At 42.6% G+C, this 15,937-nt stretch overlaps 1 protein-coding gene across 6 annotated transcripts in view; it reads left to right on the top strand.

Moving 5' to 3' along the window:
- Positions 1–15,937, top strand: part of samd11 (sterile alpha motif domain containing 11) — a 46,474-nt gene that overhangs the window by 3,544 nt on the left and 26,993 nt on the right. For all 6 annotated transcript variants that reach the window (XM_063905607.1, XM_063906325.1, XM_063904861.1 and 3 more), the window contains exon 3: positions 8,343–8,518. In XM_063905607.1, the coding sequence (XP_063761677.1) occupies positions 8,343–8,518 (176 nt within the window). The remainder of the gene's footprint in view (positions 1–8,342; positions 8,519–15,937) is intronic.

Raw genomic sequence — 15,937 nt, 5'->3', positions numbered from 1 at the left:
AAGAGGCTTAGCGAGCTACTGAGCGCGGCTACTGCTGATTATTGTGTGCGAGGCACGCAAGGCAAAGGCGGTTTAGATAAGCCGGAGGTGTTTGAGTGATACAGGTAAACTGGTGACATTTTTCACAGCCTAGAATGCAGACCTGTACTACAACACATAGGGTTCAGGGGGGATGCAGGGGAAAAAATGAAGAAATGCTCTTTTTAAAAATTTTTAATAAAGGATTTTAAGAATCTGACCGTGTTCGTTATCTTTAAGCTCATCACAGATATCAGAGTGATTGGTTGTTGGCTTGCTAGGGCTTGTGCAGTTCCACTTCAATTACAGCTGTGACGGAGTAAAACTCAGTTATTGACGTAAGCAGGGATATGAGAGCCTTAAGGTTGTTGTTGTAGCCTCTCTTCCTCTCCCTTTCCATGTCTAGTGGTGAAGTCTGGAGTCTTACCAACCAAGTGAAAAGGACCGTGACACTATTGCACACAAATACACACACCCACATACGCACATGCAGGATAACTATGTTGGACGCTCCATGCGAGGTGGTGAGGGTTAGGCGGAGGAGGGAGGGCAGTGAGACTAGTATGGCCTGTACTGGCGTCTCCCTCTCTCCCCACTGACTCCCCTCAGGGCATGGCAGCACGCACTCCCTTACTGATGAGCACTCACTCACTCACTCACTCACTCACTCACTCACTCACTCACTCACTCACTCACTCACTCACTCACTCACTCACTCACACACACACACACACACACACACACACACACACACACACACACACACACACACACACACACACACACACACACACACACACACACACACACACACACACACACACACACACACACACTGTATGCCTGCCTACTGACACAAATTACCTCATGCAGTCATTCATTTTGAAAGTTTGACGGCTGAACTTTGAGTGATCTTGTTTCGCTATAGGCATGAGGCAAGTGATCATAAAAAAGTGCAGCAGCTGGTGGGAATACTTTTCACCTGCCTGCTCAGAACCTGTGGAAGATAATTTGCAGTGTCGGCCCGGGCACAAGCGGTTTATAACGACAGACACAAACTGAACTGTTGTAACACGCAACAGTGTAGAATTTAAATATGTTGATAATGTTGTTTATAAAACAAAGGTTGATATTGTGTACGCATATTGAAGTTTATTCTTAGCTCTCTATGTTTGTGTTTATCGTCTGCACATACTTAAGAGTTAGTTTGTATCTTTATGCGTGCATGTCTGTGATTACTTGTACGCCCGCCGACTTGCCTGCTTGCGTTTGTGTGTGTGTGTGTGTGTCTCCTCCTGGGAGAGCTAGGCTTCCTCTGCTCTGTTATTTCAGCGGAACTGGCGGAGGCCGGGAGGAAATTACACTCCCCTCCTCCGGCTCGTAAAGACCTCCTCCAATCAAGGGCTCCTCTTGCAAAGTGGAATTACAACACACACACACACACACACACACACACACACACACACACACACACACACACACACACACACACACACACACACACACACACACACACACACACACACACACACACACACACACACACACACAATTTATGGACTTTCTCATTACATTTTCTTAATGTCACTCCCAATAATTTTGATGGAGAAATTATAATTAATATCACAGTGCTCCATATTATGTGAAATAATAGAAGTTGAGCTATTACTTAGTGTGGAATCGTCTTTAAGATTAACTTTAATTATTTACGCTGCTTCTGTTTTAGCTGTTTTTGTTGTGTTTATGTTTGCTTGTGTGTTTTGCTGAAGATAGGTTGCTATGGTAACACCAGAATTGGTCATTGGCCCAGAAGTGTGAAGAACTGTGGTTGTGTCGAGTGTCTTTGTGCACTTTTGTGTGCATCTCTTTCTGATTAGTGGACAAATTAGAGAGTAAGTGAGACTGCCAATGATCTGTGCGCTGTGGGTCTTAAAAACGCTTATAAAGTTCAATTTGGAATGACTGTACCATCATAGAAACACTTTAACGTTTGTATACACGCACATGCAAAAACTCCTCTTGTGGTATTTCTATCTATGAATAATTCAGGTAAAATAACCAGTTAAATTCTATAAAATTAGCTATTGGCTTCCAATAGTGTGCATTTCAGCAAGATGCCATAGATATAGAGCTAAGTGTGTCAGCTTCTTAAATTGTTCCTTACTAAATGACTGGATGCAAGTGTGTTTGGGTGTGGACCCTGTTAACAGGCAGCTGAAAGGAGTTGGAGCATCTGTCTATCAGCCAAATGTGGTTTATCACAACAAAGCCTATGGCAAGATTTCTAAAACCCTCCTCCTAACATCTGTGTGTGTCTGTCTCTGTGTGTGCGCACAAGTGTTTGTGTTTTCTGCCATGTGATTTCATCTGATAGTTGCAGGCTCACTCTGTCACACCAAGCCTTTTGCAGACAGTGTTGTCATGTCATAGTTTTACTTCCGCACATCCACGTGCACTCAATATTCCAGAATATAATGTATATAAATACAGGATTACTGATAGAATCAGTCAGTGTTGTACACTTATGTTCACAGATTTCAGTTATTATTCAAATGTGTGAGCGATATAGATGCAAGAAAGAGTCAGCTAGAGAAAGATAAAAGACAGATATAAATTATATTGAATTTTGCCAGCATAAATGAGGGTCATCTGAGTTCCTGGTTTTCCCTCCACAACACAACTGATGCTCATCATTACAATTACCTGGACCGTTATTTAATAAATGTAGTGTAGCTGCGTGTACAATTGCAACTCTCTGAAAACTCAGCAGAGCAAGGACCAACTCAGGACCAACACAACCGAAACTCCAGTAGAATTTACCAACCACAACTTAAAGCTGGCTTCCACTTCCTCTGTGATTGCCTGGGGGGGGGGGGCGACAGCCCAGTCGTTACCTGTGCATAAAGCTCCCCTGCGGTGCCGGCGGTGGGCCTATCCAAACACAGGGAGGGAGAGAAAAAGGGAGGAGGAAGGAGAGAGAAACAAGAAGGAAAGGGTAGAGCGAGAGGCGCACTGGTACGCTTGACTGCACTGCCACTGACCTCCCAGCGCCGCCCCGGCAGCCCCCCCCTTCTCTCCGCCGCCTCTCGCCCTCTGTGCACTTCTCCCCCTCCCCCCACTGCTCACCCATCCCTCCCCCTTGCCCTGTGCCGCTCCACTGGGCTGCAACTGCCCGCTCGGCTCAGCGCGTGGGGCCGAGGGTGCAGGAGAGCATGAGTGTGTGTGTGTGTGGGTGTGTGTGTGTGTGTGTGGGTGGGGGGGGGGGCTTGGTCGCATGCCTGTCCACCCTGCAGTGCTTTCTCACTTTTTTTCTCTTTCTCTCACACGGCCTTGAACGACCAAGTGTTGCCTAGAGTCTGCACATAGGACACATGTTATCAAGATTCAGATGCATTTTCAGAAGTACGATGGAGATTTTCCCTTCAATATTATCTCATGGTCTTGCATTGAGTGTTCAGTCAGGCAGCATTTTAACATCAAAATAATTGAACTTATCTTAACATCCATGGCCTCTTAATTAATTACTCACATCAAAATATATCAGACACTTTTGAAAGTAAAGTATTGAAAAGCAAAGCCAAGATCTGTCGAAGTGTGTTTCTAGCTTTTGAATAGAATTATCTTTGCTTTGAACTGCAAAATGTGACACTTCCCAGCTTTGTCACATAAATGCTTATTATAGTGCGCCAAAGTACTCATATTGATATTGATAGAATATGCTATAGTACATTGTGTTTTTGCACAATTAAGAGAAAATGTGTTTAAGAGAACTACACTTTGAACATACAGTGGTGTGTTTGTGGTAGAGAAATGCATTTATATATCTACTCAATGTAAATAAGTGTCAATATGAGCTTTATATTCTTACACCAGCAGCGTTCAACATGTTCCTAAATATATTTTAGCGTTTTATTCACACCCGTTCTTGGTCTTTGCTTTTTTTTTTGCAGAAATTGGAGTAACTTTGTATAACTGGCACCCTACTAATTTGATTATAATCAGATTAGGCAAATATAAGGCTTGTCAGTTTTTTTTCGCTGCCTGCACAGTATAGTGTGCCATTGTCTAATTTCTTTGTGTTTTGATTCTGAACATGCACCAGAAAGGTCATAGAGTGCAGCCGATGCAAATGGGTGTTTCTATAAACAAACAGTGTCATGGCTAGTGGTGAAGAAAATAAAACAACTCAATTATTTTGGGGTGACAGCAAAAATGCTCTCATGTAACAGGTAACACAAAGTAGAAAGTAGGGTGCGCTGTAAATGAATGAAAGGAAAAACTATAACGCAGTTTGTTCTTGTTTTGTGGCACTAATCCAGCTTGGGCGCTGCACGATAGCTGCCCACTGCTCCTAGTACTAGGATGGGTTAAATGCAGAGGAACAATTTCACTGTGTGTGCTCTGCTGTGTGCATGTATGTGACAAATAAAGAGGGTTTCATCCTCCGATTCTATCTTCTATCTTCTGGATATCACATTATCCTGGCTATCAAACACATTGATTAACTTTATTATTCGGTTACTGTCAAAATCTGCTTACTGCGAACCATGTAAACACTTTAATCAAACTATTACTTTAATCTCATTATTCATAGTAATGAGATTAACAAACTGAGCAATCTCAGTTTGATGAAAGCTGACAAATTTGTGGATAATCACCTTTCATGCACCTGTGAACATGTCAGGATCAGAGATGAGATTAAACAAAGTGAGGATCTTTATTTTGTGAAGAATTGCATCTCAGGCTCACACATTCAGACAGTAGACAAATTGTTTGTTTTGGCCTTGTTTCAGAGCTCTTATGTGAGCATGGTAATGACCGCTTCATCCCCTCCCCATCTCCCACCCTCCTCACACTCGTTTCTTTCCTCTCTCCTTCCCTGTCGTCTCCTCATTCCCCCTCCCCCTTTCCCCTAGTGCTCGCGCCAAGTCGGCCCGCCATCCAGCCTCCCTACACACACACACACACACACACACACACACACACACACACACACACACACACACACACACACACACACACACACACACACACACACACACACACACACACACACACACTGCGAGGTAACGGCAGACAGGCGCGTGACTCATTAGGCATTCGTCCCCCAGGGAGATCGCTGGGGGGGCGCGTGCGAGGGAGAGAGAGCGCCGCAGCTGCAGGAATGTCACGGGCGGCTACCGCTGTGTGTGTGCGCGTGTGTATATGCATGTGTGTGTGGGTGTGTGCTCACTAATGCTGGTTGGAGCCAGCGGCAGGGCCCTGCACCTTTCAGGAAATAACGCAAGGAGAAAAAAAACAAAACACTTATTAGTCCTCTTTTTCCACCAAGAGCTCATTTAAAAGTCAGAAATAAATTAGACTAGATTGCATTATAATTTAAACGCTTTTGCTGGCAAACATGTAGCTTTGATATTAGCCTGTATTGTTTTTTAATACAACAGCATTCGTTTGGCTTTTCAACAAATCCCTTGCTATACATTTATGAAACATTAAAGCTTTATTAGACCATTTTGAAGTCCTTTTGACTTTTGTTATTACTTAAGACTGTCTTATTAAGTAGACCCAGACTACACTATATCAAGTATCTTGTGCAGTAGGCTGTTCAACGTCTAGTGTGATACTCAATTGTATTACATGACTATAGCTATGTGTTCATGGGAGGGTTTTCTGAATGTTCGTCATGGTCTGATATGACCATTTTATGTCTGTGTAGATTATGTAATCAATTGGTGTGTCAGTGAGCTTGTGCATCTGTATGTATGTGTGTCTTTAGTTTGAGTATAAATGTGAAGCCCAGATATATTTCTTGGCTGCCTGACTGACAGAAAGCGTGGGAGGTGATATTCATAGAGGTGCTTTTAGTGGGACTTTTATGAGATACTTTTTTCCATGGCTAAAAGGAGGTTGACCACACACAGTAAGGTTGCCTAAGCTTTGTGCTCACACACCAGTGTTCGTGTGTGCACGTACGTGCCTGAGTGCTCAGGCGCCCTTCCTTTGAGCGCTCCTACGTGGGCTGCCAGGGGTGTGTTTGCTTCGTGTTTTGTTTCGGAGAGCCCTCCCCCGTGCTGCGGAAGTGTTGCCGGAAGCAGTGGGAGCTCACCCCCAGTTCTGCGTCAGTGCCACTAAAGAAAGGATCGGGGCTTTCCGGGAGGAGAGAAGAGGGAGGAAGGAGGGGGGAGAGGGGGGCTGTCAGCCTGGGTATGTCACGGCCATGTGGGTGGTTGTCTACACACTCACACACACTCACACAGCAGTCACGACTGGTCTTAGACAAACTATTCTTGTGTGCACTATTTTGCTGGCATGCTCCAAGTAAAATCCCCTGCTTTAGCGGGGAATTCTAAGGAACAGGAACAGGTGTGTGAGAGAGTGTGCATGCTTATGAGTGTGTGTATGGTGAGGGTAACGTGCATTTGCAATTTTACGTTTTGTCCTCACAATATGAAGACAGCATTAAGAGACTTTGAGATGGAGAGTTTATATTTGAAAGTTGTGTTTCTGACAGGACATGGAAAACTGTTGTTCTGATGTGATTCTGACTTTCTACAGCAAGGCCTTGTGTGGAAAGAGCAGAAGTATCAGAAAGTATTTCACTGTCCTCAAACACTGGAGCAGAACTTGTAGAAAGCTACGACAGGAAAGAAAAAAAGACGAAAAACCTCTTTTCTGGCAAGGCATGATAAAAAAAGAGAAGGAGTGAATGTGTAGAAGTCTATGGCCTGCTCATCCTGGGGGATGTTTTCATCTTTCTCTGTCTTCCACCCCCCAAACTCTTTTTAATGTCTGCCATTTGAGAGACTCCAGAGGGGCTGCACCTGTTTGCCTCTTGGCTAGGAGCCCCCAAATCCCTCCTCCTGCCCCCGCCTGCCACTCATGCTGCCTCGCTTCCTGGGATGGAAGAACAGGGGAAGGAGGGAGCAGGGAGGAATGGTGGAGAGCGGGGTTGCGTGTGGCGGAAGGGATAGCTCGAGGGCTTAAAGGCGTCCGGGAGTCAGAGATGTAGGCGCAGAGAGAGGGAGGGGAGAGAGAGAGAGCGAGAGAGAGGGGAAAATAGTTTGAAATCCACGTCCACTCCTCACCGGACAGACTTTACTTCTGTGAGGCTTTCTCTTGCTCATGTTTTGATTCACCACATTCTCTTTCATTTCTGTATTTTTTTTTGCACCTTTCTCTTCTATACAACCCCACTTCCCCTCCCCCCCCCTCTCACTTGTTAACTCTTCCCCTCAGCCTCCTCACTGACTTCCTTCCCGGCTCATTCTCTACTCCTCGCTTCCGTCTCCCATCTCTTTCCTTCTCTACGCCGCTTTCTCCTCTTTCTCCCCCTCCTCCTTTCTCTCTGTGATAGGACCATGTTAATCTGCAGTGACCTCTTCAGGTCACATTAAAGGTCGCCCAGCTTCACTTCCTAATACCCCTAGGGCCACTCTCTCCTCTTTATCCCTTTATCTCTTCATACTCCTGGCAGCATTGGAGTAAAATAAACACTAAATTCACGAACCAACGTTTCTCCGTATCCATAGAAAGGTATGACAAATGTAACTAGTGTGTTTGGTGCTTGTTAAAAAACAGCCTGGTGTAAAGTGAAGTTAAGGCAGTAAAACCCAGTTGAACTAATATAGAGTATTGGAGGATTTTTTCAGTATTACTTTATAAATAGTATGTGTAACTTTATGATATCTAGCTGGAGGCTGAATATCAATACAACACATTCTGTTGTTTTGGTTTCAGTGTAGCTCATGCATCCCAGCTGCACTGGCATTTATATTTTTTTTTTGCTGGAAGCTTGTATTAAATTATTCTAGCTTCTGATGAAGATATTCTAAAACAATATTTTGTGTTACTGATGCAATGGTTAAAAAAACCCCTCTGCCCTCACACAGCCCTGTCCAATAATCTCAAGTACCTTTTTGTTTAGACCACCCATCATGGTACAAATAGATGCATGTAAAAGTTATGTGGGACAGGATTTTATTTGAAAGTGTAACATATATATAAAGGTAAATATTGTTGGTTTTCTTCATACCATTGAACTGTTGTAGTTGGTTTGATCCCGTCTTTGATTTGTATTGTTGCTTGACGTGGCAGATACAAAACCGTTTGGTCATCACTTTTAGCCAAATATGAACATTTGTCCTGTATGTACGTTCGCTGACAGAACTTAACATGTTGCAACTTTTAAAAAAGAATCATCCAAATGATCAAAACGAGAAAAAAAAACTGTCAGAACATCAAACACAAGCAAAGGAAGCAACTCATTCAACAATTTGACAAGCACTAAATCCTGTTGCTAAAGTGTTTCCTTCTTTGTTTTGCAGAACCGCGGGCGCTTGGCTGAGAAACGCACCATCCCCCTTCCCCCAAACCGGGTGCCCAAGAAGGAGCTGGCCTCCATCTTCAGCAGTGACGACAGTGAAGGCAGCGAGCGGGCCAGTGGTGACCATGCCCACATCAAACAGGAGGACGAGTTGCATTACAGTATCATGAGAAAGAGGTAAGGGCACCTGTGACTCCTGTGGCTATATCTTCAATGTCTAAAAGATGCACACGTTGCGTATTGAGATGGCTACAAAAAGAACATTTCATGAATTGGAAATGATTCAAGTCCTATGTTTTGTCAGTTTCTGTCTAAAAACAGAAGGGTGCAACATGTTTCTTAATGACGCCTCAGAAGCGTGTGTTTTGTTTTCATTAAACGTGACTTTAGAACATTTTTGAGGTGTTAAAGGCTAATTTTGAGACGAACAGAGAAAGAAATGTGTTTCAAAAATAAACTTGGAGCTTTTGGGATGTCTAATGACAGGATGTGTCCTGTGCTTTGAGTGTGTTAATTGGTTTGTTGGTTTGCGTGTCGTAGCTCCTGCCAAGTCTCGGTGAATCTGTGTCTTGACTTGATATTGAAAGGCTGCGTTACCTGAGTCATCGCTGTCTGCTTCATCGCATCCTAGCTGTGCTTGGGAGTGGTTTTAGTGTATTTGAAAACATTCATAAGTCGTTGTGTCTTCATGTCATGATATTATACCTTAAGGAAGGTTTTAAAATGGTTATAAAAAATGTCTTTATAATCTATGTTCAGTATGACATGCGACCGTTTGTGCAGCAAATTATTATCTAAAGTGCATATTGGTAATGATGATTATAATTCAATATATAATAAAATCAATCATTTGAAAATACAAACATATTGAGGTAACAGACAAAGAGGAAGAAGTAGTACATGCTGCCTTTAGAACACTCGTCAAATACTCATCCGTCACAATATAGTCTTGTTGTTTGTTTTGGTTATTAAATCAGTATGAAAGCAAAATATTTATCAGGAACTTTAATTTCTTTCTTTTATTTTTTATATATATATTCCTTCTTAAATATTTGTGCTTTTTTTAAACGAACAAATTAAACAATGTTGCTTTTTTTTCAGTCAATCACTACATTTCTGTTTCAAATCTGAAGTGCTCCACAATAATGGATACACATTAGATTGCACTGCTCATGAAATTGTAAACTGGATTTACAAAAATCGTGTCTGGAGGCAAGTGAAGATTTCTGTTCACATCTTCATACAGTACGTGCAAATGCACCCATGCAGGGTAACACTGAGGTCAACAGATCGAGAAGTGAAAATAGTCACAAAGTGCGGCGCTCCACTATCTAACGGCCTGATCTGACAAAAGATACAGTTATGTATATTTCTTTAGTTATTTCCCTATACAATCTTTGATCCATTTGCAGTGACAGAAATAAAGACATTCTCCATCTGGAATAAACATCCCATGGATTTGTGATTACTTGTTATGTACATGACAGGCTACGGACAGATATAATGCAGAAGCTGTTCATTGATTAACCTCAGAAAGTCCCCAGCTGCATTATAAGCAGCTTGTACAACCTCATTACTGAAGGGGATGTTTTTCATGTCTTGAGACTTGTGTGTGACATGGCGGACAGCACAGCAACTGTGAAGCCTTAAATGGATCCAGTAACCTCATTTAAGAGGGCTTCCCCTCCCCCTGACACTTGTGCCGCTGGCGTGTTAAGATGATAATGAATTTAAAGAACACTTATGACTAATATGTCAGGCTTTTACCCTTTGAAAGGCGACGGACTCGCTGGAGCCGCAGCTCCGGTCTGTCCTGTGCATCCGTCTCAGCCCTGCTTTATCCCCTCGTGTGGGTCTGGACGAAGGGGATAATGGGATGTCCAATCACGGAAATGTGATTTCCATTGACTGCAGCTTCGTAAGTGAGTCGTAGAAGGGTCTTAACAAATTGGATTTAGCCAATGGATGTGAAAAATACAGGGCCTCTGTATACATGTGTGAGCGTATCAGTGCTGTCTCATCCACACGTCCTCAAGGCTGGCAGCAGCACTGTGTCTCACCCACTTGGTTGCTTCAACCTACCTACTGTAATTATGCTTTGATCTACATAGGCATATTGAAGCAGAACATCCAAAATATCCTAACGTAAGGCCTCATGCAGCAAACTGGTGGCGGCATTACATGGGGAGATACTTAAGGCTTCTACTCCTCTCCAGTGTTTTAGTGTATAGTTTAATATAAAATGTCACTTTCGAAACATTAGAACAGATTGTTCAGGTGTCTGGTTTTGTATTGAGAGGATTTGTCTGTCAGTGTCCACAACTGCTGCTGGCGTATCTCATTCATCATTCTCATCTGGTCGCCCCCTCAAGTTCATTATAAACAGGGTTTCCTTCGCTTAACCAGATTAATGTTAATATTTGCTGGCTCTGCTGACAATTAGTTTAGTTTGTTCTCCAAAGATCTGTGCTCATCCTGCTGAATAAGCACAGAGCATCTAGAGACTGAACTGCTGCCAAATCACAGAGCCAACCAAATAATCATTATCACAATAAAGTGTATGCAGAAGATCTTTGGGTTGTGAGAACCAAAGTCTAGTGTGGCTCCTGTGAAACACACAGGAACTGAAGGCAAAAACAAAATGAAGTTTTATTATCACCTTGGGGTATTGCCTTGGTACCAATACTGCAGACCGTTTCTATCAGACATTTTTCTAAAACTGATTTATGGATATCATCTCAGGGACTAAATATTTGATGCTGGTACTTTTTGAATTTAGTGACTTGAGAGGGGCAAGACAAAATTCTCTCAGGGTTTGTTTTAGTCGCCTGAAGATAACAAGGCTTTGATTGAAAAGTGCTGACTGAGAGTCTGGGTAATTACCCGCCAACCAACGTAGATTTTATATGTTACACGTCGGAAAAAAGAAAAAAAATCCTCCATACCCCTTATTAGCTTCACCAAAAACAAAGCAGTTTCATAATGTTTAATCATGCATGAGGCCATTTGCTACTTGATCACTTCCATATGCAAATGCTTCCTTCTACAAAAACATTTAGACATACCAAGTTGTTTGGTTTGTGTTCAACATAATCTGACTGTCAGAGGCTAACACTGTCTTCATATAAGGGCCATATTGTCCTGTGCTCATCCACTCAGCAGGGAGTAACGCTGATTGAAACAAGCAACATACTGAATTCAGGATAACCTACCAACATCCCATAGCATTGGTTATCTTCTGGCTTCTCAGTTTGATTTGATTTATTGTGGGTGTCATTTTGGTATTCCTGGTTATAGCAATGAAGTGTGAAAGCATATGTTCATACATTTATTTAAAATAATCAGATTTGACTTCTTGTTCAGTGTTTTTACTCCCCCCTTACAGCCAACCTCTCTGTGTGAGATATATATTTTCATGGAGCAGCATTGGCTAATTTTTGTTAATGGAGGTCTGTACTCAATTTGTGCAATAAGCAGAGAAAAACACATATTGATGCTGAGTTAGCCCCTGTATGCGTTTTGCATTTGACATTTTGTCCTCTGGCTTTATTGAACAACTGTGTCATTGCCTTATGCCAGTAAGAGGTCACGGATAGTGTGAAATTACTGGAAGTGGCTCTACCCTGAAGCACTAATTACCGCGCTTGGAGGTTTTATTGCGTTCTGGAGGAGCTTTCCGCTTCAAGAATTTTTGGCCTTGTTTACACGCATTTACCATGGCAACATAGTCACAGCAATTTAGTAGTTGATTGGGCGTTGGCTAGCAGCAAGACATCCGTTGTGTTCACATAGACAGTGTTTTGTTTGTTAACTCCCTATCAAAAGACAGGATCCTCAAAGAAATGATCAGCAGTTTTCCGGTAATTTTATTCTCAGATTTAGCGTTTGCCTGAAGCGTGAGTCTCAGCATTTCCACATGTAAAGAATACAGTGTTTACTTATCAGGTCCTACACTATGTTTAAATCAGCCCAAGATATTATGAGATCTGGCCCTTTAATGCGCTGTCTGTGGTCACAGTGTGCTCTTTGAAAGCCCTAACAGATTACATTAGACTGTAAATACTACAGATCATTTTAAAGTATTCTGAATTAGAAAAAGGAGAGAGATAATAGCAAGAATGCTCCTAAAGTGTGAGCCAGAGGAGAACTTAGCAGTAAATCCATGAGTCAGTGCAGGGGAACTTGAATGCAACATGGTACTGTACAACATGTACTTTGCCTTTACTCCCCTGGCTGCCTTTTAAACCTCATGTCAGCTTGTACAGAAGAGCACCAACAAGGAGATGTGAAGTCCAAGTGAAGCCAGGCTACTCTTACTTATTTATGTATCCATTTCTGTATGTTTTTATTATCCCCTCTGCTTGCAGGGTTCCCAGTTGTGGGTTGCCTTTCCATCAAACTGTGAGCAGCATGACAATTGTGTTTCCATTACTAATAAGAATCAGATATAACACAAACTGTAATCAGAACACATTGATATTCCATCTCTAATTTTTAAGGGCCAAATGTTTAGATAATTTTAAAACAAAATACCTTTATTATACAAGTTTTCTCCTGCAGACCATGATGGAAACTTGACTCATTCTTTTCTCAGCATTTGCCCAAGTTTACTTCCCACCATGCTGCGGTTGTTGAATATTACATATTGCCTGGTAGTATTTGAATGTTGCTCTTGGCCACCTGTGCAGGTTAGAGGCTGTGTGTTTCGGGCTGTTGTTTTGAGAGCAAAAGGGGGTACACAGGAAACCTGCAAGCACAAGATGTTACACGCAGTGCTTGCAACCTGTCCCTCTCTTTCTCTACTGCCTCATCCAACTTCTCCACCTTCACTTCCCTGCTGTCTGTCTGTCAGCACTTTCCCAGTGGTGGTGTGAGACATGGCGTCAGGGTGCCTGAGCTGCCAGATTCTGCCAGCTCACGCTGTGACCTCCAGCCCCACCACCTCAGCTCCGCGTGCCAATGCCACAGCAGGCCACCACTGGGCATTTACAATGAGTCGACAGCCTTTGCCAGGAATAGAGTTTTTTCATGCTGTTCAGACTGATTTTGAATGGTCACGCCTACTGGAATTGTAGAAGGAGAATAACCTTTTCTTACTAAAAGAAAAAGCCCCTAGAAGTGTTCTGATTAATGACTTTTACTCATTCTAGCCATTTTTATAGCATTTCCATTAGTTTTTATGGAGATGCATGATTTAGCAATACATAGTTTATTTATCATTACTGTGAAAATAAAAATATATTAAAAAAATAAGAAGTGGTAATGAGTCTATAATGTATCAACTATTTATGTTTCAAGCATTGAATGCTTGCTTTGGTTTTGGGGCTTTATCCCCGTCTTTCCTCCGTAATTCCTGTAACAATGTCACACTAAGACTAAATATATTCAGTTTAATCAAATGTTACTGCGTTGTTTATGTTTCCCATGTACTGAAAAAAATATTGTTTTGGTATCAGCACCTGAAATGTGATATTATATTAATATATAATATATTAATATATATCATATTTGCAACATTATCAGAATTCAATGGATGGCCAGTCGTAGCGTGATTAGATTAGTTATAGCCAGACTTTGTGGTATCATCTCAGTAATGTTGGACACCAGCGGTATCCATGACAGACGTAGAGTATTAACACATATTAGTCATCCGGTTTCTGGGTCAGTGCGTTTGTCCTGTGGCCAGAGATGAGGGGTATTGACCAGTTTAGGGATGAGCTGAGGATGAGATGATTGTCTCCGGCGTGCACCTAGGTGATAAGAAGGGAGCTCATGTCCTTCTTCGCTATCAGGCCCAACAGCTTCAATACACCCCCTCCCCCCATCCTCTCCAAGGCCCCCGTCCTTCCCAACCATCCCCGGCCTTACGAGCTCCTTAGGGAGCGCTGACTCAGGTGACTGGGTCTTAAACACCGTCTCGAACCCCCCTTCATCTTCCAGGGCTTGAGTATGACCTTCCCTCCACCCAGAGAGGGAGAGGGGGCGGGGGTTGAGGGAGGGCAGCGGTGGGTGGGGATAGGGCTAGGCCCTCATTAGCCCAAGCCCAGGCGGGACAGCTCAGGAAAAGTGTGCTAATTACCCCCACTAGCAATGTCCTTGCCGTTCATGGCTTAGAGCGTCCACTTTGCCACGGGATAATTAACCCCTCACCTCTCGGAGAAGTTCAGGATGGCATTATCATGATCACTTTAAATGATGGATAAAGGGTGATGTAATAATGCAGCTAGCTAGTTGAGTGATTTGGCTGTAGTTTCTAACAGTGTGTAACTGCAGTCTGTGTTATGTGCTTTTTGTTAGAGTCACTGGTTGACGCAAATACATTATTATATGACTTTAAGCACACTTTAAGAAAACCCTGCATCTCATTTTGAAGAAAACCATTGGGCTCTCAGACACAGATAGCTACTAATTTTAGCAAGTTATACTCTAAAATAAGATGTCTATAATTAGCCTCAAGAGTTTGTCGCAGTCCAATCAAGCGTCCTTTTGCTAAGCAACTGGTGGTGACTGTTTTCTCGGAGACTCTTTCCTGAGTCATCGGTTCAATGTGAATGATTGATCACTTGTAAAGCCAGCATGGCTAGTTTAAGGCCCTTCCATGCTTTTCTTCATCTTTTTCTGTTAGCGTGTGGAAAACAGCTTGGCGACTGACAGCCTGATATTACAGCAGGAGCCTGTAATCATGGGACTGTAAAAACCCAAATCCAGCAGCCGCAAACAGTGTGGCCTCGTCATAGTGGTGGCAGCTAAGAACCATTCACCGCTTCTGTCCCATAAACTGTGCTTGCTGTGTCATACCAGACCCCCTTCATAGATGATTCTGCTTTCAATAAAGTTGCCAGTTAAGCCTATAAACGAGATTGCCGCTGACACAAGAGGATGCTGATACCATCAAACTGACGTGTTTAAATGCTGCATGTTTAAAGGCTTATTTTATGAACAAAATGATAGTTGACATTATGTTTCCTATTCGTTTGAGCATCAGATACTCTTCCATGTAGCATATGTGTCACAATCATTGAACTGTAAGTTATATTAGACCAAAACTTGGTATATATTCAACCCTCTACCATACCTCACAAGCTGTTTGCCATTACATTGACTACGCTGCTACTGCACCAATGCTATACTCCTTCAAACTCTAAACGCCTGTTTCTCATCATTATGCCATTGCGATCTGGATGGTAATCAGATTGCAAATGAAAAACCTACATGGGACAGTTGTTTGGGTCCAGTATGGGGAGGTAAGTGAGGCGCCTGGTGGAGGGACAGAGTGGCTCCAACCAGACGTGGGCCTAATCTGTTAACCCTCCTCCTGCTCCTCCTTTGGGTGCTGGAGGGCATGACATGGTATTTGAGGGACTTAAGTGGACTCCTCCTGTTGAAACATATGCATGACAATAAAGATAAAGACCTAAATCCCAAAATAATACCAAATTCAATATACCCAAGGTATATCAAGGTGTATCATCTGTCATTTCACACTTTTCAATTGCCATATTTCTCTAAAAACAGCAGTTGGCGACCCGAGTCATAAAGAGCCGTAATGAGGTTTTAAGCTGCTGAACTGCTTAGGAATTGTGAATATGCTCGTTA

This window comes from Eleginops maclovinus, chromosome 1, assembly GCF_036324505.1.
Source record: "Eleginops maclovinus isolate JMC-PN-2008 ecotype Puerto Natales chromosome 1, JC_Emac_rtc_rv5, whole genome shotgun sequence".
Lineage (NCBI taxonomy): Eukaryota > Metazoa > Chordata > Actinopteri > Perciformes > Eleginopidae > Eleginops > Eleginops maclovinus.
Note: the sequence above shows the minus strand (reverse complement) of the source record. Positions and strands in the feature narration are given on the sequence as shown.